Genomic DNA, 22,385 nt, shown 5'->3' on the forward strand with positions numbered 1-22,385 from the left:
TTCCCCGCAAGAGAACACACATGACACTAACACCATTTATAGCATAAAATGTTCACAAGGAACACACTCCCAGGTGCGTACCCACTGGATCCCCAGCACCTAGGATAAGGAAAGGTAGCAAGTGCTCAATAAATACTTTTTTTTTTTCTTTTCGGGCACGCGGGCCTCTCACCGCTGTGGCCTCTCCCGCTGCGGAGCACAGGCTCCGGACGCGCAGGCTCAGCGGCCACGGCCCACGGGCCCAGCCGCTCCGCGGCATGCGGGATCCTCCCGGACCGGGGCACGAACCCGCGTCCCCTGCATCAGCAGGCGGACTCCCAACCACGGCGCCACCAGGGAAGTCCCAATAAATACTTTTTGAATGAATGAATGATCAAGGTTTTGTGCAACTTCAGCTAACCAGCTCAAACTTTACTTCATTTTCTTCCACTCAAGAAAACATATTAGTATGTAAGTGTGACACTATAAGAATAATCTTAGGGTTTCCCTGGTGGCGCCGTGGTTGAGAGTCCGCCTGCCGATGCAGGGGACACGGGTTCGTGCCCCGGTCCGGGAAGATCCCACATGCCGCGGAGCGGCTGGGCCCGTGAGCCGTGGCCGCTGAGCCTGCGCGTCCAGAGCCCGTGCTCCGCAACGGGAGAGGCCTGCGTACCGCAAAAAAAAACAAAAAAAAAGAATAATCTTAAATGTATTTGAACTGATCTTTAAAAACCACATGCAGGGACTTCCCTGATGGCACAGTGGATAAGACTTCGTGCTCCCAATGCAGGGGGCCCAGGTTCAATCCCTGGTTAGGGAACTAGATTCCACACGCATGCCACAACCAAGAGTTCACACACCACAACTAAGGAGCCCATGTGCCGCAACTAAGAAGGCCTAGAGCCACAACTAAGGAGCCCACCTGCCACAAATAAGGAGCCCGCATGCTGCAACTAAGGAGCCAGTGAGCCACACTGAGGAGCCTGCCTGCTGAAACTAAGACCCGGTGCCTCCAAATAAATAAATACATAAATATTAAAACGAAACAAACAAAAAAACCTAGTGCATTTATCCGACCTCAAAAATAAAGATTTAGGCTTCCCTGGTGGCGCAGCGGTTAAGAATCCACCTGCCAAGGCAGGGGAGACAGGTTCGAGCCCTGGTCCGGGAAGATCTCACATGCCGCAGAGCAACTAAGCCGATGCGCCAGAAGTACTGAGCCCACGCTCTAGAGCCCGTGAGCCACAGCTACTGAACACGCGTGCCACAATTACTGAAGCCTGCGAACCTAGAGCCTGTGCTCCGCAACAAGAGAAGCCACTGCAATGAGAAGCCCGCACGCCGTAATGAAGAGCAGCCCCTGCTCGCCACAACTAGAGAAAGCCCGCATGCAGCAACAAAGACCCAATGCAGCCAAAAATAAAAATAAATAAAATAAATAAAAATTTATAAAAAAAAAAAAAACTTCCAGGTCAGCTCTCCCTTTAGAAAAAATAAAAAAAAAAGATTAAAAAAAAAAAACCACTTGCAAATTTTAGCACTTCATTATGAGTAATAATCGTCAGTAACAACTAATTTTCAAGTAAACATAAAGCTGTAGTAAAAAAACAGATGCACTGTATCACCTCCCCTATGATATAATGTATATAACACCATGTAAAATGAATTTGTTCCACGCTGATATACTATTCTGTGCAAATAAATTAATTCAATATATTATGTATTTCTTATAAATTCCATATATATACATATATATATTTGGTGTATTTTCTAAAATCTCAACCTTTTTTTTTTTACTAATTTAACAATCTATATTATAAGATGGAACCAAAAATGAACAGAGTAAACTAGGCCTCCAAGACATATAAAACCCATATAAATGACAGATGAGGAAAAATTAAGCTACAAAATACGAATCCAGACAGTATGACACAAGCAAAGCAACCGACTGTCCTACAGAGAAACTACCTGCGTCAATATTTGATTTTATTACGTTTGATAAGGCATTCAGCAAGAATAATATGAAACACAGAATATGTTATATATTTTCAAATGAATGTTCAACTTAATAGTAACCATCACCTGTCATCAAGAACTGTAATAATTTCTCCAGCTTTAAAAGTAAGTTCGTTATCTTCAGCAGCTTCAAAGTCGTATATAGCACGAACTTTTCGGCCTTCGTGTTGGTGGTTAGTTAAGAGATTAGATGTGCTTGGATACAAACTGGAAAGGGTGGTTGACTGCTGCCTTTGTTCCTTCAGTGACAACTCAATGGCTGGAAAATAATGGGTTTAAAAAGACCCAAAATGTTAATATACCCAGCAATCCTAAGAAGTACAAAAAGATATCTGAAGGTAAAAAGTATTCTTCTAATAATGTAGAGGGAAACTAGGACATATCCTGATATAATATATTGAACAAAAATAATGTCATCAATTTTATTCATTCATTCACACTGAGAGCTTAAAAAATAAGTAAACTAAAAAAAAAAAACTGAACAGCATGATGACTATTTTTACTTAACAGGTACAATTTTAAATATTCTGGGTAATAAAAAGATATAAACTCAAATCAATTTTGTTTAATTTAGCTACAGATATTTTATATTTTCTTTCATCTTTTCAATGTATTTCTATAGCTTAAGTTTACCAAATAATAATCAAAATCACTTGGGAAGTCCAAAGTCCCAAGCTTGAGTCCTTCACTGGGGGCTTACTGAATAGGAGTCTCAGAGGTAGTATCTGAGAACCTACATTTTATTGTTCCAAAGGTCATTCTTAGGTAATCAGTCTAAGAACTGTAATTTGGAAATAACTACAGTAAAGTCTTACCTAACAAATCCCCCAAAATAGATTTCAAATGTGTCTGCTCTATCTCCTCCCCTAATACAGGCCATCACCATGTGTCACACAGGCTCTGTAACATAATCTTAATGAATTGACTACCCTGCTTTCAGTGCAACACATAACCCCGTCTTCCCTTCCATCTCTGTTCTAGATGAATAAAAGACCAGATGGGAAAATAAAACTTTAAAATTATCATAGAAAAATATCTTTCAGGATCCTGGGGGAGAGGAAAATATCTTAAGACATTAAAAAAAAACCCAAAATCATAAAAGAAAAGCAAAAATTTTGACTACATGAAAATTTAAAACTTGTTTAATAAAACATCCATTATCAAAGTTAAATTGTAAGCCAAAACCCAAGAGTAGATATCTATAAGAGATATAACAGGCAAAAGATTAATATCCAATATAAAGATGTTCTATACACCATTATTAGAAAAAAATAGAGAGACAATCAGAACAGCTAATAAACATATAAAAAAGGACTGAACCTCACTAGTAATCAAGAAAATAAAAATTAAAAACAATTAGGTATCATTTCAAACCCATCAGATTCACAAAAAATTAAACTCTGACAATAGCAAATGTCATGAGACTAAAAAGAATAAGTAAATAATAAGAGCTTTCATACACTGCTGATGGAAAAGGAAATACTACAACTATTTAGCAAAGTTAAAGATGTACCTACTCCATAAGCCAACAATACCACAAAACAAAATCTCTCTCTCTCTCTCTCTCTCACACACACACACACACACACACACACACACACACACACACACACACGAGGTGGACAAGGATACTCAGTGCAGCTTACTTGTTACAGTAAAAAAAAATCAGAAAACCCAGCTGTCCATCAGTAGGAAGATAAATTACAGCAGATATTTATTAGTTCACTGGAATATTACACAGCATTTAAAACAGATGAACTTGATATGCATGTCTCATTATGAACAGATGTCAAACATATTGTTGCATGAAAAAAACAAGTTGTAGATGATACCTAAAGTACACTATTTATGAAAAAGAATTTGTTGGACACAAAAAGTATTTGGTATTGTTTATAGACACATAGATAGTGTAGTAAAAACATTATAGAAACATAGACTGAATGGACATACATGATAGCAGTTGTCTTGGAAGAAGAGAGGAAAAAAGTGACACTGAAGAGAGGAACAAAGGAGAACAAGTAGATTTCAACTATAGCTGTCAACTCCTGTTTCTTTTATTTTTAAATATCTTGGGGGAAAATAAACATCAAGTAAGAGACATATCTTCTTTCCATGATCAGGGACTTAAAAATGTACCTTTCGCTAAATCTTCTTCTTCTTTTTTGTTAGCCACAGTACCAGGATCCTTGGCTACCAGAGCTGGGCTTGCTTTTGCTTGTTCTGCAGCCTAACACACAAAAAAGGAAAATGATATTTGAAAGTTGTTCTCAAATTTTCCTACCCCCAACTAATCTAAGAACTCACAAGATCCTTCCCATCAATCCACCACAGACATCTGAACAAGAAAGAAATCCGAACCTGAGCAGCCTCCTCTTTGAAAGGAGCCAGAGAACAGGTAGAACTGCAGAAAACAGACTGGGAGCGTTTGTTTTCTTAGGGTTAACAGCCTAGCCACACTCTCCCAGGTTTGTGTGAAGAGGTTAAACTAGAAGCAGACACTACGCAAACCAGAGAAGACAGACTAGAGGAGATTTCAGCAAAAAGGGGTTGAGAGTGGGAAGGAGATGACTACTTTAAAAACAAGCAGTTTTAAAATTTTTAAAATATCTATTCAAGAGTTTTACTGTTTCCTTCCAGATCAAAAGTCAGGATGTTATCTTTAGGAATCCAGATTGATATACAGTAATACAAATGCTAATAAAATTATACTATTTTCTAAACCAAAATACTAGCAGTTAATTTTGACAATATATTACTGTCCCTCTTAAACATATTTTGTATATAAGGTAGTGTACAAGTAAATAAATACATACATTGATTCACACTTACAGAATTACAAGTTTCTAAAGTCTTAATGGCTGCTGAGTTTTTGTGTGGCCATCGAGGTCAATCAGACTCCAGCCTCATTTTTCATCCGTTCTATCAGCACGCGCGCACACGCACACGCACACGCACACACGCACACGCACGCTGTGACACACGCTTGCTTCTACTGATGACGTCCTCCCCTCTGGCTCACTGTACTCCATCCACATTGTTTCCTAGTGAGATTCAACCCACCAGTCAGTGAACAGCTGAAAATCACTTTCTCAGTGAAACGTTCCTAAACCCTCTCATTAAGCCTTCCCTCCTCTGTGCCCCTCTGGTAACACTTTTATTTTAACATCTTTATTGGAGTATAATTGCTTTACAGTGGTGTGTTAGTTTCTGCTTTGTAACAAAGTGGATCAGTTATACATATACATATGTTCCCATATCTCTTCCCTCTTGTGTCTCCCTCCCTCCCACCCTCCCTATCCCACCCCTCTAGGTGGTCACAAAGCACCGAGCTGATCTCCCTGTGCTATGCGGCTGCTTCCCACTAGCTATCCACCCTACGTTTGGTAGTGTATTTATGTCCACGCCACTCTCTCACTTCGTCACACTTTTAAACAAGGTATTATGATTTGGGTAGTTAAGGACAGTTAAGGACGCAAGCTGGGGAGTCAGGCTAATGCGGTTCAAACCCCAGATGCACCACCTTCTAACGCACAAACCCTGAGCGCCTAAAAGCCTTCTTGTGCCTCAAGTTCCTCATCTACGAAATGAGGACAACAATGGCCCACACACCACAGGCTGTCATGAGGATGAAATCAGCACATGTAGCTTCCAAAATCAGATGCAATGAGCGCCATTCAGGGTTTAAATCACAGAGTATATAACGTTGTCTCCTGGGCTTTAAATTGTATGCAGAGGTGATATATGCCACACATGTGATAACTACAGCATAAAGGATGCTGAAGTAGGGAGTAAATAAACTCTCTACGTTGCAAGGTTTCTACATTTTACATGAAATAATTCGCTATTAACTCAAAATAGACTGTGACAAGTTACAAATGTATACTGTAATTCCCAAAGCCATCAATTAAGAAAAATGAAATTCTAAAATATATTCAAATTACCAAATGCATAGCACTTAGATCACTGCCCAGTACATAGTAACAGGCAATAAATCTCAGCCCCTATTATAATTCTCTGCTTACATGTCTGTCTCCATAACCAGGCTGCATGTTCTTTGAGGGTATATGGGGCTAAATATTACAAGCGATCATAAGTGATTGTTGAGTAAATGAAAGGCAAAATATTCAACATTATAGTAAATACTGTGCTATAGTCTTCACTTAATATATTTATATATATACACAAGGCATTTATTTTTAGAAAATCTGATTAGAAGAGAGCTTTTGTATTCAGTGAAGAGAACTTCAAGCACTCTCAATCTGACCCACCTCTAGTTGCAACCTTCCTGAAATAAAAATGTTTTAATCATCATACACTTCTGAAAATTGAACGTATGCTTCATCAGAGGCAACCTTTATCATTATATATGAATTTTTTTTTTCACAATTTGTGAACTGCACAAAAGAGACATATTGATCTTTTGTGGTCTGAGAAGGGATCTCTACTGGTCAACAAGGAAGTGCAGAAACAAGCTATATTAAGCCCTACATTCCTGAACTGCTCTCTTCTCAAAGTTCCTTTCTATCATCAGGTTCCAAGTATAGCAACGCTACTTGTCTGATTAACCAGTCAAACACAGTAGCAGTGCCAGCATCACTTCGACCTCAGTGTCCAACGTCAGTGCCAAGAGAACCACAGCAGCAAGAGTTAGGTGACTCAAGTATCACTTTTCTTAATATTTTTAAATTATTTTCTTCTGTACTTGGATGAAAAAATATACTTTAAAAAACTCTTTTGTTTCCACAAACTTTTTTAAAAATATGCTAACAAAGGTCTAGTCTGATTGAAATGTAGTAACGGCTTAAGCAGCTAAGTGACTGTAAGATTTGGGGGGACTTCTGCAGTTGGTCCCAGATGACAGATTTTTAAAAAATTGAACATGAAGCTCTTTACAAACATCATTTTCAACGAAAACCTCTTCAGAAACTACTATTAAAAAAATCACCATTCTACCTCATCAAAGTTTACTTTATACGCATTTTACATATTTCTTGTGGTTGAAAGACAGCAACTATAACAAAATGAGCGTTCACATATTTTATAAGATCTAGATGGAAAAAAAAAACGTAACTCTTAACTTGACTATTGCTGCCCTACACTCTGAATCTTTTGAACAGGAGAGCAGTCTCACGTCCACACCAATTAGTGCGTAAACGCTCTTGCCAGTGTTCACTCCACTTCTTGTCCTTCGAAGCCTAGTCCGGACAGACACATATCTACTAACCTCAATATCAAACGGAAGGCAGGATCGTGTAGTGGAAGGAACACTGGACTGAGAGTCAGGAGGCCTGTGTCCTAGTTCCAGCTCTGTCAACTACTAGCTGTGGCCCTGGGCAAGTCACTTAACCATTCTGGGTCTCAGTATCCTCATCTGTAAAATGAGGGGATTAGATTAGAGGATCACTAGAGTTGTTCCCACAACTATCTGAGATTCTAGGTTAACCAAACAAAGCTACGTATCAAACAGATCATTAACTCTTCTTCCTTCTCTTACAGGAACAAGTTCCTTTGTGGATTGAAATGCAGTTTTCACTTGCACTGAAAGCTGTCCTCAAGAGCAGTGCTGCTCAAAACAGCGTCATCCGGGGTCTTGTTAAAATGGAGACAATGAATCCACTGCTTGGAGGCATGTTACCACCCGTGAATGAGATGTTTCTGTCCTCACAAGCTTCCAGGTGGTGATGATGATGGCCAACCAACCACGCTGTAAGTAACAAGCTCCGGAACAGGTTCTCAGGATACAGAACCTGCCATTCCACTAAGCAGCTACACTCTCTGGCTCTCCATAGTGAGTCTACTCTTCGATAATTAAACATTGCTTCTATTGTCAAGGATATCTTATTATAAGATATCTTGGATTATTCTGCACAAAATTATTCCTTAATTATACAGATTTAGAAATTATTCTGAGGTAGTAAAAATGAGCTATCAATTATGAATGACTACTTCTCAAAGATGTAATTTATCATTGTAAAACTATTCATAAGCCAAATTTTTTGAAGTAAGAAGAAAAATATCCTCTCCTTCCTTTATCTCCAAAATATATTTCTAGGCTTTCACATCTCAAGAGTACCTAGATAAATCAGAAGTGCCTTGGGAAGAAAGTCTAGATAAGTCTGGATGAATCACTTCATAATTCCCTTGAAACGGTCAAAACTCTGAATGTGAGCCCTCTACAACTAAGAGTTTTCTGCTCATGCTTTCACATTACTCATTATATTCTACCCCAAGGCATACAGTGGGGAAAGACAGTGCAGTAAGTTACTGCACACTTTAAGCCTACTTAGTTAGCTGGGCATCCTAAAGGATGGTTACCGGAATAGAAAAGGAATAAAAGAGATAATCTTCCATTTTTTTCCCTATATGACATAAATTAGAAATTGAGCTCATTACATAAATAATTTTTTTTAAAGGCAAGTTAAGCCTTTCAGTCAATCATATTTATTAGGAAAAAGAAAGAAGACACTTATGTGCTGGTCACCTCTTATTAAGGGGAACTTCTCTTCCCAATGACCCCCTTTTATCTCCCTACCATTTTTTAATACAGGTGCTCATAAATTTCATAATCCAAAGAACCTCTAAACACATCCTTAAATTTTAAGGAAACCTGATTTTTGAGCTGTCATTCTTTGTAGATAAAATTACAGCAAGAAGAGCATTTAACAAGAATGTCAGTATTACCTAATAAAGCAATTTCGTCTGTATTATTAAAATTATATTTAAAATTTTTTAATTGCAAAAAGGTTAAATGAATTCATTAATAAAGAAGGAGAAACAGTGGGGAAATGGAAGATGGAACACATTAACATTCCACTATATTTTTCTGGCAACTTTATATGCAAGATTATTATTATTAACAAAAATTCCTCTGGAGTATTAAAAATTACCTGGGTTTGGAGGAAAAAAAGAAAAACTCAAATAAACATGGCTACTTTAGAGAAACGAACTGTAGCACACACATAAATTTATATAAAATACCTGAGAGCCAATAGCTGGAAACGTAACACCTTGTTCCTTAAGGTTCTTAATCATTGCTGATATTAGACTAAGCTGTGGATCATTCTTAAATTCATCCGTCCATTCAACCATAAGAGCCTTTAATTTTTCACACACTTTAGGATGACCCTTAAAAATAGAGAAAAAAAATTAATAAAAAAGCACTAATTTCCTGGCAAATGATTTAATACAGATACCGTAAATATAAAACTTATAAAGTGTTGCAGATCTCTTTTTAAATCATAAATTATCCCTAGCTATAGATGACACATAAGAAAATACAGATGGTTACTAGAAATAAACTAGTTTTATTTCCACACTATGAAAAAAAATAGATGATACTATCACATACCTCATAACATATTAAAACAGATATATAGTAACTTATTCTGGAGGTCAGAAAGACAGGACTTTTCAGAGTATTTTGCAACTAAGCAAGTGTTGTCTATGAGGAAGACATAGAAAAGTTTGTTTTCTTTTTTGCAGACCAATGAAAAATAAGTTGGAGAGAGAGAATAAATAGTACAATTCCTTTATTCCTAATTCCTGACTTTTAATGTGCATGGCTGTGTTTTTACCCAGTTACTTAATTATCTGAGGCCTGGCATGAGGTCTACTATATGCCGATATTCCTGGAAACTTCATTTCCTCAAAATAACATTTCCAAAAAAAAAAAAAAAAAAAAAATAACATTTCCCCCTTAAGTATAAAACCAATATGTTCACTGTAAAATATTTGAAAAATAAAGAGTTCTTTCTCCTATATGCAACTGTTTGCTTTTTAAAGTTGTTCACGTTACTAAATACTGAGTACAAATCTTCAATTAAGGAAAATATTACATTACAATCTCTTCATAAACCATTGTACATTTTGATGGACATTCAAGACATCAAAAGAATGGTAAATAATTAGCACAAAATACCTAAAGATAACTGAATAACTGAATAAAGCAGAACAGGAAAAAATTATCACATAACCATGTTCTAAAAGGAGTACAGAATTTTAAATTCTTATTTATGTACTATTTCCTACTAAAATCTGGAAATACTCATTTTTTCCAAAAAACATGAAGCATTTTCCCTTTTAACACTTAAAACATTTTTTATATATAATTATCCCCCCCAAAAAGGCCAGAAATAATTACCTTTAGAATGCATGAATTTTTACTGAGACAACACACATATTACTTAGTAAATTAAAATTTTTTAATTCCTTAAATTTCTGGATTTGAATTTTTAACTCTACATTCAGTTAAGCAGATGACCTCTGTGACTAAAAAAAAAAAAATGGTTATAAAAACTGTGCCTAAAGTAAACTGGTACCTCTTAATCAGAGAAATACACATATTTTTCATCAGAAGAAAGGAATGGTGAAGAAAAGAGGTTAAATATATTCTAATTTGGCTTGACCAAAACCAAATCTCCAAGTTATATAAATGTGTAGTCTCTTCAGCAAAACCTAACATGGACTTATACATGGGATAGACATAGCCTTGAAAGAGTTAAAAAAAAAAAAAAAAGCACAGACTAGTCCTTTGTGATTTAAAATGTGAAGAACTGAACAATAAAATATATGAAGAAAGAAGACAGTGTTGATTCATTTCTAGAAATAATGTGCCTTACCTTGTTTAATACGTTGCTTACTTCACTAGCAAAATCTCTTGAACATACTTCTAAGTGAAAAATTTTGCCACAATTTGATACACACGCTCCTAGAAGCTAAAAGTATAAAATAGGGAGTTAAAAGGGCTCAATTTCGGTAGACAATTTTGCGGTAGATCTTGAAATGAAACCACTCACAGTCAGAGCCTGCATAGCCACATGAGGATCTTTATGGTTCACCCTCCTCATAATAGACCGAAGACAATCTTTAGGTCTAAAAAATGAGAAATGTAACAATTAGTAGTACATTCTACTTTTTTCCCCTTAACTATAAAAGGCAATAGACTATGATAGAAAAGGGAGAATATGGTAGAGAAGTTTAATTCTTACTAATGACACAATTGAAAAACTGTACACTAAAAAGTTCCTTTAAATTTTTCAAACAAAATTAATAGACTCTCTTCCTTAACGATCACAGATAGGGCGTTTTGGGCTAATTCTAGATGGAACGTTTTGAAAATAAAATGACAGACCAAGACTTCCACTTCCAGTCACGATGGAATAACTGGAACCAGACTTACACTCCTGTTGTAAATAATTAGAAAACTGGAAAAATATATTTAAAATACATTTGGGACATTAGGCCACAGGTAGCGCTGAATGATGATCTCTAAGAAAGAACACAAACTAGATAAACAGACATCTGCCTCAACTTTCTACCCAGGGGCACTTTCCAGGTACCGAAATAGGCTTTCTGTCTAAAGGCAGTTTCTGGAGCTCAGCACAGAGAAGGTGATCCCAGGAAGATGGTGGTGATCTCCCTGAATTGAGGGGACAGATATCAGAATTCCGGTAGGCTGTGGGAGCTAGAATTTGCAGGACAGAGTAGAGGAGCTATAAGAAGAAAGAGTGCTAGATACCTGCATGGGGTCCACTGAGGTCTGCTGCCCACCAGGCTGGACAAAAAGTGACTGAGAGCTCTACACTGAAGGGTTCCCAAAGCTCACACAGCTGTCAGAGCTCATACCAAAGTGGACAGTCCTTGCAGCAGAGCGTTTAGGCCTTGGTGATGCGGCTACACCATCCCAAAAGACTATCCTAAATCCATCCAATAACAACTTAAAAAACAAGCCACAGAAGAATAAAATTGATCCAGACGTAACCTCTAACAGAATCAAGTCCAATGTTCTTTAACAGGAGTATGACAAAACCTGGCATTCAACAATATAAAATTCATAATACTAAGCATTCAATCAAAAATTACCAGATGTGACACAAAGCAGGAAGAAGTGATACTTAACTAGGAGAAAACTCAGTCAAATGAAAATGTGGAAATTATATAAGCTATTTTAAGTATGCTCAAGGATGTACAAGGGATCATCAACACAGCAAAGGAAAGAAGTGGTATACAAAAAAGAACCCGATAAAACTTCCAGAGAAGAAAAATATATAAAATGAACTAATTAACTAATTAACTAATTGGATGAAATTAACCGGATAGAAATGGAAGGACGTATCTAATAAGGGATTAATATCCAGAATATACAAAGGTGTCCTACCTCTCAACAACAAAAAAATGATAATCCAATTCAAAAATGGGCAAAAGACTCAAACAGACATTTCTCCAAAGAAGATATATAAATGGCCAGAAAGCACATGAAAAACCACTCTGAATCATTAGGGAGCGGCACATGAAATCACAGTGAGACACGATTTCACATTAAAAAGGAAGAGGCGACCAGCCGGGGATGTGGGGAAATGGGAACCCTTATGCATAGCGGTGCCCACGGCGATGCGATGAGAAACGAAACGTCATAGCCACTGTGGACAAGTCTGACAGCTTCTCACAAAGTCAGACATAAAACTGCCCCGTGACCCAGGAACTCCACCACTATGTGCTGAATACGCACATAAAAGAACTGAAAGCAGGGACTGAAGCAGACATCTGAACATCCATGCTTAGAGCAGCATTATTCACAACAGCCAAATCTCCACCAACAGACGAACGGATAACAAAATACAATGGAATACTATTCAGCCCAAAAGAACGAAATTCTGACACATGCTACATGGGTGGACCTTGGAGACATACTTAGTGAAATAAGCCAGACACAAAAGGAGAAATATTATATGGTTCCACTTATACGTGGTACTCAAAACAGACAAATTCATGGGGATACAAAGTAGAATAGAAGTCACCAGTGGCTAAGAGAAGGGGGAAGTGGACAGTTACTATTTAACTACATACATACAGAGCTTCCATTTGGGATGGAAGTTTAGGAAATGGACAGCTGGACACACACATACAAAAGAAAAAACAGTATCAAGTGATCTGAACAACACTGAGCCCTGGGAAAATTGGCCAGTAAGAATAACTGTACTAAAAAATTTCTTTAAGAATTGAAAATGCAGTTACTAATGATAAACAGAAAAAAGTCATTTTTAATAAAGAGATAGTAGAATAAAACATAAAATTTCTGTTTCTAAGGCTGTTTCACTGCCTGTTGGGAAGCTTTCCACCTAAAGAGCATGGAAAAAAGAGGGGGAAAATCGTATTTATGGGATACTTATTATATGTCAAGGATTCAACTCATGATTCTGCAGCTCTTATTCTAGTGATTTTGTATTAAAAGTATCTAAAAGCAGCATCATTAGACTGAAGAAATAATATAACATTATTTAGATTTTGCCTTTTTTACAGTTGGATTTATTTTAGGAGCCAGAATCTGTGACCTCATGCTAATTTTTGCAGTTGTGAAAAGCATGTTGACAAACACAAAATTATCATTTCAAAGCACTGGCAGGGGCCAAATTATCTAAATACCAAAATTAAAATCATTTAAAAATAATGATCCAAAGATGATTCAGCTCAGTGAATAAAACATTTTAGAAAATAATCCTCAATACTTGCTTTACCACCAAATTTTAAATGAAATTTCTGATGTATTGTTCATAAACCACATTCTTTTTTTTTTAAAGAAAGAAATCTAAACTGTGGTGACTTTTGGAAAAGAGGATGGAGAAAGGGGCTTTGAAATGGAGCTTTTTACTTTTTATTTCACTCATTTCTATACTGTTGAAATGTTTAACCACAGCCAATTTTAAAAACCAAGGCAAGGACATGTCTGGAACCAAACCAAAGTTGGCTATTGCATCCATAAAAAGGATAACACCCAAAAAAGCCAACTAGAATGTTTATAAGTCCTGACAAACACTTTATGTATGCCAACAAAGCAATATCTTTTTAGGTATAATAAGCTAAAAAAAAAAAATCCCTTCAGAACTGTGTATAAAACTGGCGCTATTAAACAACAGAAGTGACCCACAAAAATCTAATATTTAACGACCTCATTCTGTTCTGTGTTTTTTTTCAATTCAGCTTTTCAGTATTTCCACAAAACGATAAGTAAAATACAGAAGTGAAAGTATATTTATATACATTTCATTATAAATCTTACAATTCAACAAAAAATTGTAGCTAAAACATTCTTTTTAAAAAGGTTTAAGAGTTATAATTGAATTTAAAGTAGGTGTCCTACGGCTATTATCCTCTCAATGACAAATGAAAATGGACTACAAATACATTGTCTGTATAATTTATCATCTATACGAGTGCCCCTTTGAGAGTGAAAGGGGGTGCTAAACAGGCGTAATACAAGAACAGCAGGCACAGAGTGAAACTATCCAAGGGAAATTGGATGCATGGTCACCCCAGCCAAAACTATGTTCATCCAAACATTATCTTTTTATGCATAGATCTAGGACTTGCAGTTCGTACGAGAGTGAGAAAAAAAGGCAGTACTTCCATCTAGTTGTGGCTTCTACTGTCTTTTCCTCGAATCCTAGACCAGACAAGAAAACAGGCTTTTCATGAATGGACATAGCTGCCTAAGCATATGTCAGCTCTGATGAACTAAAGCATCAAAGTCAGTTTCATTATTCACAACATTACTCCAGGCCACCTCAATACACTGTACTGCGGGCTTCCATGGAAAGAAAGCTTTAGGAGGGGGCTCTTCTCCACTAGACCCTCTGACTCCAGCTCCCCTCTCTCCACACCACTCTCCATCTTTCAGGTTCTATGTCTTCAACATGGCCGATGCTCAAGAAGGAGTCATTGAGCTAAATGGGAAAAACACGAATTTTCACTGTTGTACAATAATTAGTATTTAGAATAACTGAATAATCGTCATTATAAAGCTCTATTTGTTACCAACTTCTGCATCTTCCGCTGAGTTTGCTTTCTATGTGGAAAATGTACATGCACTCGCAAGATCTATTTCTGAAAAATTACGTGATGAGGGGAAAATGCACAATAAGTAGTGCTGGGAGGAGCACAGGATGTGAGGAAAGGGCCTGTTGATACGTGCTAATGAAGTAATCTGTAAAATTACCTGCTAAGATAAAATCTGCATGTGCATTTAGAGGAGTCTACCAACGGTTTCCACCACCAACCTTTTGTAAAGGGTAGTCAAATCCTGATCTCTCTCAAAACTCTTCCCAAAACTCCATTTTGGTATTTTAAAACATTCTGTAAGACTCATCCTCTCTCTGCCTTATCTTGAGATGGGAAAACAAAAAGATTGGAGAGGTCAACGATACAGACAAGAACAAGGAAAGAACTCTCTCTCACCCTTCCCAGTTTTCCAACCCCAAAATAACTCTCTTAACTTACCATGGGATAAATGACCATACCACAAATCACACCACTGTAAAATGTAATGGAATTGTACTGTTTCCTGAGTTTCCAAAGTAAGGATAATAAGGCAAAAATGGCAGTTAATCAATTTTCTTTGATTAGGGAGTTACTACTGTTGCAGAACATATTCTGCCATCTCTCAAATATGCTCAATACAGGCAATTTCTCCTCAATTACTGAAGCAAAACTGTTATGTTGAGCACCAGGTGAAGAAGATGGCTTGTATATTCAGGGCCATGTTGTTTAAAACATGTATACTCTGAGCAAGAGTCATACTCAGTGCAGGGAGATATACACACTCTGTAAGAGAAATGGGAACTGGAATTTAAGACAGCACGTAGAGCTCACTAAATGGACAGAAGAACAAGTTTTGAAGAAAAATAAAATTGAGGGGGCTGCAAAAGAATACAGTTAAATTCAGTAAGTTAAACATGCATAGGATGTAGCTCAGATCTAGAGTTAAGAGGACCAAAGAAAACTAAAACAAATTTTGCATTCCTACAGTTCTCTTTTCAAAGAAAAATGAAATTTCAAATCTCTTTGAATAGCCCTGAGTAAATTTCCAAAACTGTCACCACATTATTTATAAATGTCTGCCTACCTGTCGGTATGTTGTTGTACAGTTATGACAGATAAATAGCTCAGCATTCATCTCTAGTCACCAGTTAGTGAGATTACCTGAAAAGGTCTTTCCATTAATATATAAGGAGGGGCTTCCCTGGTGGAGCAGTGGTTGAGAGTCCGCCTGCCGATGCAGGGGACGCGGGTTCGTGCCCTGGTCTGGGAAGATCCCACATGCCGCGGAGCAGCTGGGCCCGTAAGCTGTGGCCGCTGAGCCTGCGCTCCGCAACGGGAGAGGCCACAACAGTGAGAGGCCCGCGTACCGCAAAAAAAAAAAAAAAAAAAAAATATATATATATATATATATATTTTTTTTTTTTTTTTTTTTTAGTGGGAGGCCCGCGTACCGCAAAAAAAAAAAAAAAATATATATATATATATATATATATACATATATATATTTTTAAGGAGAAAGCCAAAAATATTCAATGATTTTGTTGGATAAAGGAGTCAAAACTTGTGAGATCTTATGCTTTGTATAAGTTTTTAAAAGTCTCTTATTTAAAAATATGCCTCATCTCTACATCTTAATTGAAAAGTACTTTTGTATTATAAAGATAACAGGTTAAACAGTGATGAGATTTTATACGCTTGAGGAAATTATTACCATTGAAAAGGCAGTGAATTCAAATACTAATTATTGCACCTATTACTAAACCAATGATTTTAGATCAATCAACTTTTCAAAATGAGGATACCGCCTCTTTATTATCCCCCTCACGGGGCCTGACAGAAGAACAATAGGACATTTTCTTTAAAGTATTGTAAATATAAAAGAAAAGCAATATAAAAAAAAAAGTAACAGAAATAACAGTGTATAGCACAGTTCATGAATGTGCTTGCATGGTTAACCTCTCATCACCTTGGAGGCAGGACTGAAAAGGTACAAAGATACTAGCAGTATGTTTCTAAATAGGGGCAGAAAAGTTCTTGCAGTGTAAGACTATCTGGAGTATCACATCTCTGGTCCCTGCCTAATCAATGTCAGTAGTAACCTCCTGTCATTGTGACAACCAAAACCATCCCTAACAGAGCAACACCACTGGGCTGAGAACTACTGCTAGACAAAAGCAACACTGTGATTCGGTAGAAAAAGATCTGAGGCTTGACAGACCTCATCTGTAAAAGGGGACTTTAACGCTTCCTGTTCAGTATGTTATTACATTACTCACAGAATCATGCCAGGGACTTAGAGACACTCAATGTTAGCTCTAGAAAGCACAAACATATTCTTCTATCAAGTTACTTTTACAACGTTAGCTTTCAAAGCTATTTTAGAGTGATTTAAAGTTTACATTTTCTTTTTACATGCTATAACAAGTGCTTTACTACAACTTACAATTCAAGGATATATGTATAACTGCATTGTGGAGGTGGGAGGGGATATGTGTCTGCATAACTTTTATAGGTCTTAGTACCCAGCAGGCACACACTAAAAGATATGGAACCTCAAATCTCTGCTGAACAAAGTAAAAAAAAATTTTAATTAACAGAGAATATAAACCCTCCTTGAACACTAAAGGGAGTCTAATATAGAGCGTGGCTTTCAAAAGCATAAAGGCATTACATTAACTATAAAAGAAGTTTAATATTATAAAATGTGGGGCTTCCCTGGTGGCGCAGTGGTTGAGAGTCCGCCTGCCGATGCAGGGGACACGGGTTCGTGCCCCGGTACAGGATCCCACCTGCCGCAGAGCGGCTGGGCCCGTGAGCCATGGCCGCTGAGCCTGCGCGTCCGGAGCCTGTGCTCCGCAACGGGAGAGGCCACAATAATGAGAGGCCTGCGTATCGCAAAAAACAAAAACAAAAACAAAAATATTATAAAATGCGAAAGAAATCAGAACTGAAATGAATAATAACTGCATATTCAACGGCATATTCAAAGTGCATATTTGATTCATAATATACATTACATAAAACACAGTCTACAGAGCACAAGGGGGAAAAGGGCAAAACACTGGATACAAATATCAAATTCTGATTCTGAGCTTGTTAAATAGGTATTTCGTATGAGACAGCTGATGGAACATGAATATGGTCTACAAATTATGTTATTTGGCTATTTAAAGAACAAGTTCATGTGCCCGAAGGACTTCATCAGAAAAGGAGGTAAACTTCTACATACTAAATATTGAGGGTTATTGGAAGTATAGATAACAGTCACTGAATACTTAAATTTAGTATGATATTTTGAGTTTCCCAGATCATATAACACTGGAGTATATTTCAGTCAAACAGAACACTATGTAATATAACATATGGGAGAGAGAGGAATCACTAAAAACTTAATAAAATTGGTATGTCTTGACTCATGATTTAAAAAAATTTTTTTTAATATTTATTTTTTGGCTGCATCGGGTCTCAGCTGTAGCACGAGGGATCTTTCGTTGTGGCACGTGGGCTCTTCGCTGCAGTGCGCAGGCTTCTGAAAAGGCTATACATACTATATGATCCTAATTGTATGACATTTTGGAAAAAGCGAAATTACAGAAATAGTAAAAAAAAAAAAAAAAAAAAAAGAAATCAATGGTTGTCAGGGGTTGAGAGAGAGAAAGAAGAGGGATGAATGGGGGGAGCACAGGACATTTTAAGGATAGTGAAACTACTCTGTGTGATACTGTAATAATGGATACGTCATTATGGGCTTGTCAAAACCCATAAAACTATATAATATAGAGTGAGTCCTAATGTAAACTATAGACTTTAGTTAATAATAATGTATCAATATTGGTTCATTACTTGTAACATATACCACACTAATGCAAGATGTTAATAATAGGGGAGGGGGCTTCCCTGGTGGCGCAGTGGTTGGGAGTCCGCCTGCCGATGCAGGGGACACGGGTTTGTGCCCCAGTCTGGGAAGATCCCACATGCCGCGGAGCGGCTGGGCCCGTGAGCCCTGGCCGCTGAGCCTGCGCGTCCGGAGCCTCGGGAGAGGCCACAACAGTGACAGGCCCGCATACCGCAAATAAAAAAACAACAACAAAAAAACAAATAATAGGGGAAACTGCATATAAGGGGTGGGAGTGGGTTATGGAATTCTTTGTACTATCTGCTCAATTTTTTTTCTAAACCTAAAATTGCATTTAAAAAAAACAAAGTCTAGGGCTTCCCTGGTGGCGCAGTGGTTGAGAGTCCGCCTGCCGATGCAGGGCACCCGGGTTCGTGCCCCGGTCTGGGAAGATCGCACATGCCGCGGAGCGGCTGGGCCCGTGAGCCATGGGCTGCTGAGCCTGCGCGTCCGGAGCCTGTGCTCCGCAACGGACCAGGCCACAACAGTGAGAGGCCCGCGTACCAAAAAAAAAAAAAAAAAAGTCTATTAATTATAAAACAAAAAATGAAACCATAAAGAAAACATGAGATAATTCTACTAAAACCCCGGAGAAGGAAAGTCTCGTATAACTTAAAATTCTGAACACCATAAGAGTGATAAATTCAGCTATATAAAAATCAAAAATTTCTAAATGGAAAAACAACAAAACAAAGTCAAAAGAATAATGGAAGGAATTCCCTGGCAGTCCAGTGGTTAGGACTTGGCGCTTTCACTGCCAGGGCCTGGATTCGATCCCTGGTCAGGAACTAAGATCCCACAAGCTGTGCGGCGCAGCCAAAAAAAAACAAAAAACAAAATATAATGGAAAAATATACGCAATTCATAAAACAGACAAGATATGTCCCTAACATATCAAGGATTCCTAGAAATGAGGAAAGGATAGATACAGATAGTTCACAGAAAAGGAAGCACAAACAGCTCTTAAATACAGAAAAAGATGTTCATCCCAGAAAACGGTAAGAATGTACCTTTGCCTCTGGAAGACCACCCACCTCAAGCCTCTTTACCTTTATGGAAAGGGGTCAAAGGGAGCCCCGACCACTCCTTCCCAGGACTCCAAGGTTCCTTCTGCAGAAGTCAAGACCAAGTCTTGGGCACCCAACTTTCTCTACGATCCAATAATCGAGAACTTGAGAACATATGCCTGTTATTCTTGTTTAGACAAGTCCCTACAAGAAGCTCCAGACTATCCTCTCCATCATTAAACAACTCTGCATATCCATTACTCCCCAGCTTCTGAAATCTTTCCACTGGACCCTCTCAAAGTCACAGCCCATGACCAACAGAAGGCCCTACCCCTGGCCCTTTTGCTCTACAGAAGACTGGCTTTCCAGGGAAGGTAACACTTCTCCTGCAGCCACCTCAAGCGGTAGCTTTCTGTCTTCCCACAGCTCTTGTACCTCCTAAGTGAAGGGTCCTCTTTGCTCCCTTTGCTACTTCAAAACCATTCTCCCTCCCTCTTTCCTAAAACAGCCCAGTTCAGATCTTCTCATTTAAAAAACCTCACTGCCCCCTCATCTTTCAATGATTTTAACTCCTGGCTCACTGCCACTCTCTCTAATGTTACTTCTGTCTTAACGGAAGCGATGCTTCCAACACCATTGGCTTTTTGACTCCACCTTATTATGATTAACCGTCAAGGTCACATCCTAGACCATGTCATCACCAAAAACCGAAGACCCTCTACAAACTCAACTTCAAGCACTCCAGCCACCGTCTTCCGTTGTTCTCAGCCACTCACTGTGTGCCCGACTCTGTGCCCGCTCAGGGCGGCTACCGCTGCTCCAGCTAGTCCGCATCTCTCAAGTTCTCAGAGAGCGCCAAGTGCCCTCTGCCCTGCAGCGTTCACGTGAAGGCTGTTCCCTCTGCCTGGGACCTCGGCCTGCAGCTCTTTGCTTCTTCTCAACTTTAAAATCATAGCATGCATGTTACCCCTCACGCCTGTGCTCCCCTGAACAACCTACGTAGGCCTCCCTTTTATTCTCCACTAAAGCCCTCCAAGGTTCCTGCTCACTATCTTCTTAGACCATTACCTGTTTATTTCTAACTTCCACTGGCAAACTGTTACCATAGCTGATGACAAAGGCTGTACCTGCTTTATTCACCACTCTAGACCCAAAGCATGATACCCAGCCAGTACTCACTGTTTGTCAAATAAAAGAAAAAATGACTGATACAAATGGAATGCAATGAACTGAAGTAATTCTGTGACATTAAGAAAGAGAAAGAGACTGGGAAATCAAGATCACGCTTCACAAAAAAGCCTTTAATTTTATTCCTGCTATAACTCTTCCCCTAGTTTAAATTACATTTAAAAAAAATCCTAAGTATGAATCAGATTCTCATTTGTTAACTAGAAAAAACTAGAGTACCTAGAGCTGTTGTGATGATTAAATAAAATGTTTATAAGGCACTTAAACAAGACCCAGCAGGAAATAAGCAGTCAATAAATGCTGGCTATTATCCTTAAAAGAACACTTAAAAGACTTTAAAACCTAAGACCAGTAAATTGAGGGTATGATTATTACAAAACATATGTTGGAAGAAATCTGTTTCTAGAACTGATGCTGCCCTTCCAACTTGAAGTCTAGGTCAGAGATTACTTTTCCCTTAAAAAATCAGGACATATTCTATCAACCTCCAGCTAAAGGTCAGAAGTAGTCAAAGCCCGGGTCGAGGACAAGACAACATAAAGCCAATGAAAAATATTTTTAACAAACTCTTTCCCAAAGGCTTATATTTATATTTTTCACAAAATATCAGTAATGACTATCATTTTCTCCTTCTAATTCTGTACGAATAAATCAAAGACTTACTATCCAAATAGATCCCTTATCCAGGTAAAGAATAAAGTTTATCACGTTGTCCACTCTCAGTCAACTATATTTTTGTCTAAAGCTAAACAAAGACAGTTAAGACATAAAATAATAGCACAAATTAATCTGGATGTCAATTACAGAGTTTTGTTTTTTGTTGGTTTTTTTTTTTGTGGTACGCGGGCCTCTCACCGTTGTGGCCTCTCCCGTTGCGGAGCACAGGCTCCGGACACACAGGCTCAGCGGCCATGGCTCACGGGCCTATCCGCTCCGCGGCATGTGGGATCTTCCCGGACCGGGGCCCGAACCCGTGTCCCCTGCATCGGCAGGCGGACTCGCAACCACTGCGCCACCAGGGAAGCCCAATTACAGAGTTTTAATTTTAACTTTTTATTGTGGATAATCAACACCTACCCTCACATCTATTTTTTACATATGAAATTATAATCATATCAATCAAAATTAATAGACAAAAGCTATTTATTATGGGAAGCTATGTATTATGTTAAAGAAAACTGCTACTATTATTCTGAAAGTTCTCTTGATTCTGAACAGAGACTTTTCAGTCCATCATATGACATCACTGGCTAAGCATTTTTCGTACTTAGACATTGGAACTGCACACTAAAAATCACGTGAATATCTCTGGAAATCAGAAAAAAATTTTCAGAATTTTTTTTAAAGTTTTAAGTCCAGCATATTCAAACATTTCAGGCTGACAGGATATATTAGGGAATTAAGTAATTACAAATGCAGAATAGTGTATAATATGCTTATTGTCTATTACAGCAGGGAAAAGATACTCGTATTTGTGTAAAGAAACA

General features: G+C 37.9%; 1 protein-coding gene across 2 annotated transcripts in view; it reads right to left on the minus strand.

Annotated features, from left to right (window-relative positions):
* The window catches only part of STAM (signal transducing adaptor molecule), a 42,248-nt gene extending 27,182 nt beyond the window's left edge, over nt 1-15,066 (minus strand). The window contains exons 1-6 of one of the 2 annotated variants that reach the window (XM_024116394.3): nt 14,555-14,578; nt 10,791-10,866; nt 10,614-10,709; nt 8,974-9,120; nt 4,132-4,222; nt 2,062-2,254 (exon numbers count right to left, since the gene is read on the minus strand). In XM_024116394.3, the coding sequence (XP_023972162.1) occupies nt 2,062-2,254; nt 4,132-4,222; nt 8,974-9,120; nt 10,614-10,709; nt 10,791-10,841 (578 nt within the window). In that variant the 5' untranslated portion in view covers nt 10,842-10,866; nt 14,555-14,578. Of the gene's footprint in view, nt 1-2,061; nt 2,255-4,131; nt 4,223-8,973; nt 9,121-10,613; nt 10,710-10,790; nt 10,867-14,554; nt 14,579-15,047 lie in introns of those variants that run through there. The other variant, XM_055087735.1, reaches the window with a different exon arrangement.
* Nucleotides 15,067-22,385: the final 7,319 nt, after the last annotated feature.

This window comes from Physeter macrocephalus, chromosome 11 (genome assembly GCF_002837175.3).
Source record: "Physeter macrocephalus isolate SW-GA chromosome 11, ASM283717v5, whole genome shotgun sequence".
Taxonomy (NCBI): domain Eukaryota; kingdom Metazoa; phylum Chordata; class Mammalia; order Artiodactyla; family Physeteridae; genus Physeter; species Physeter macrocephalus.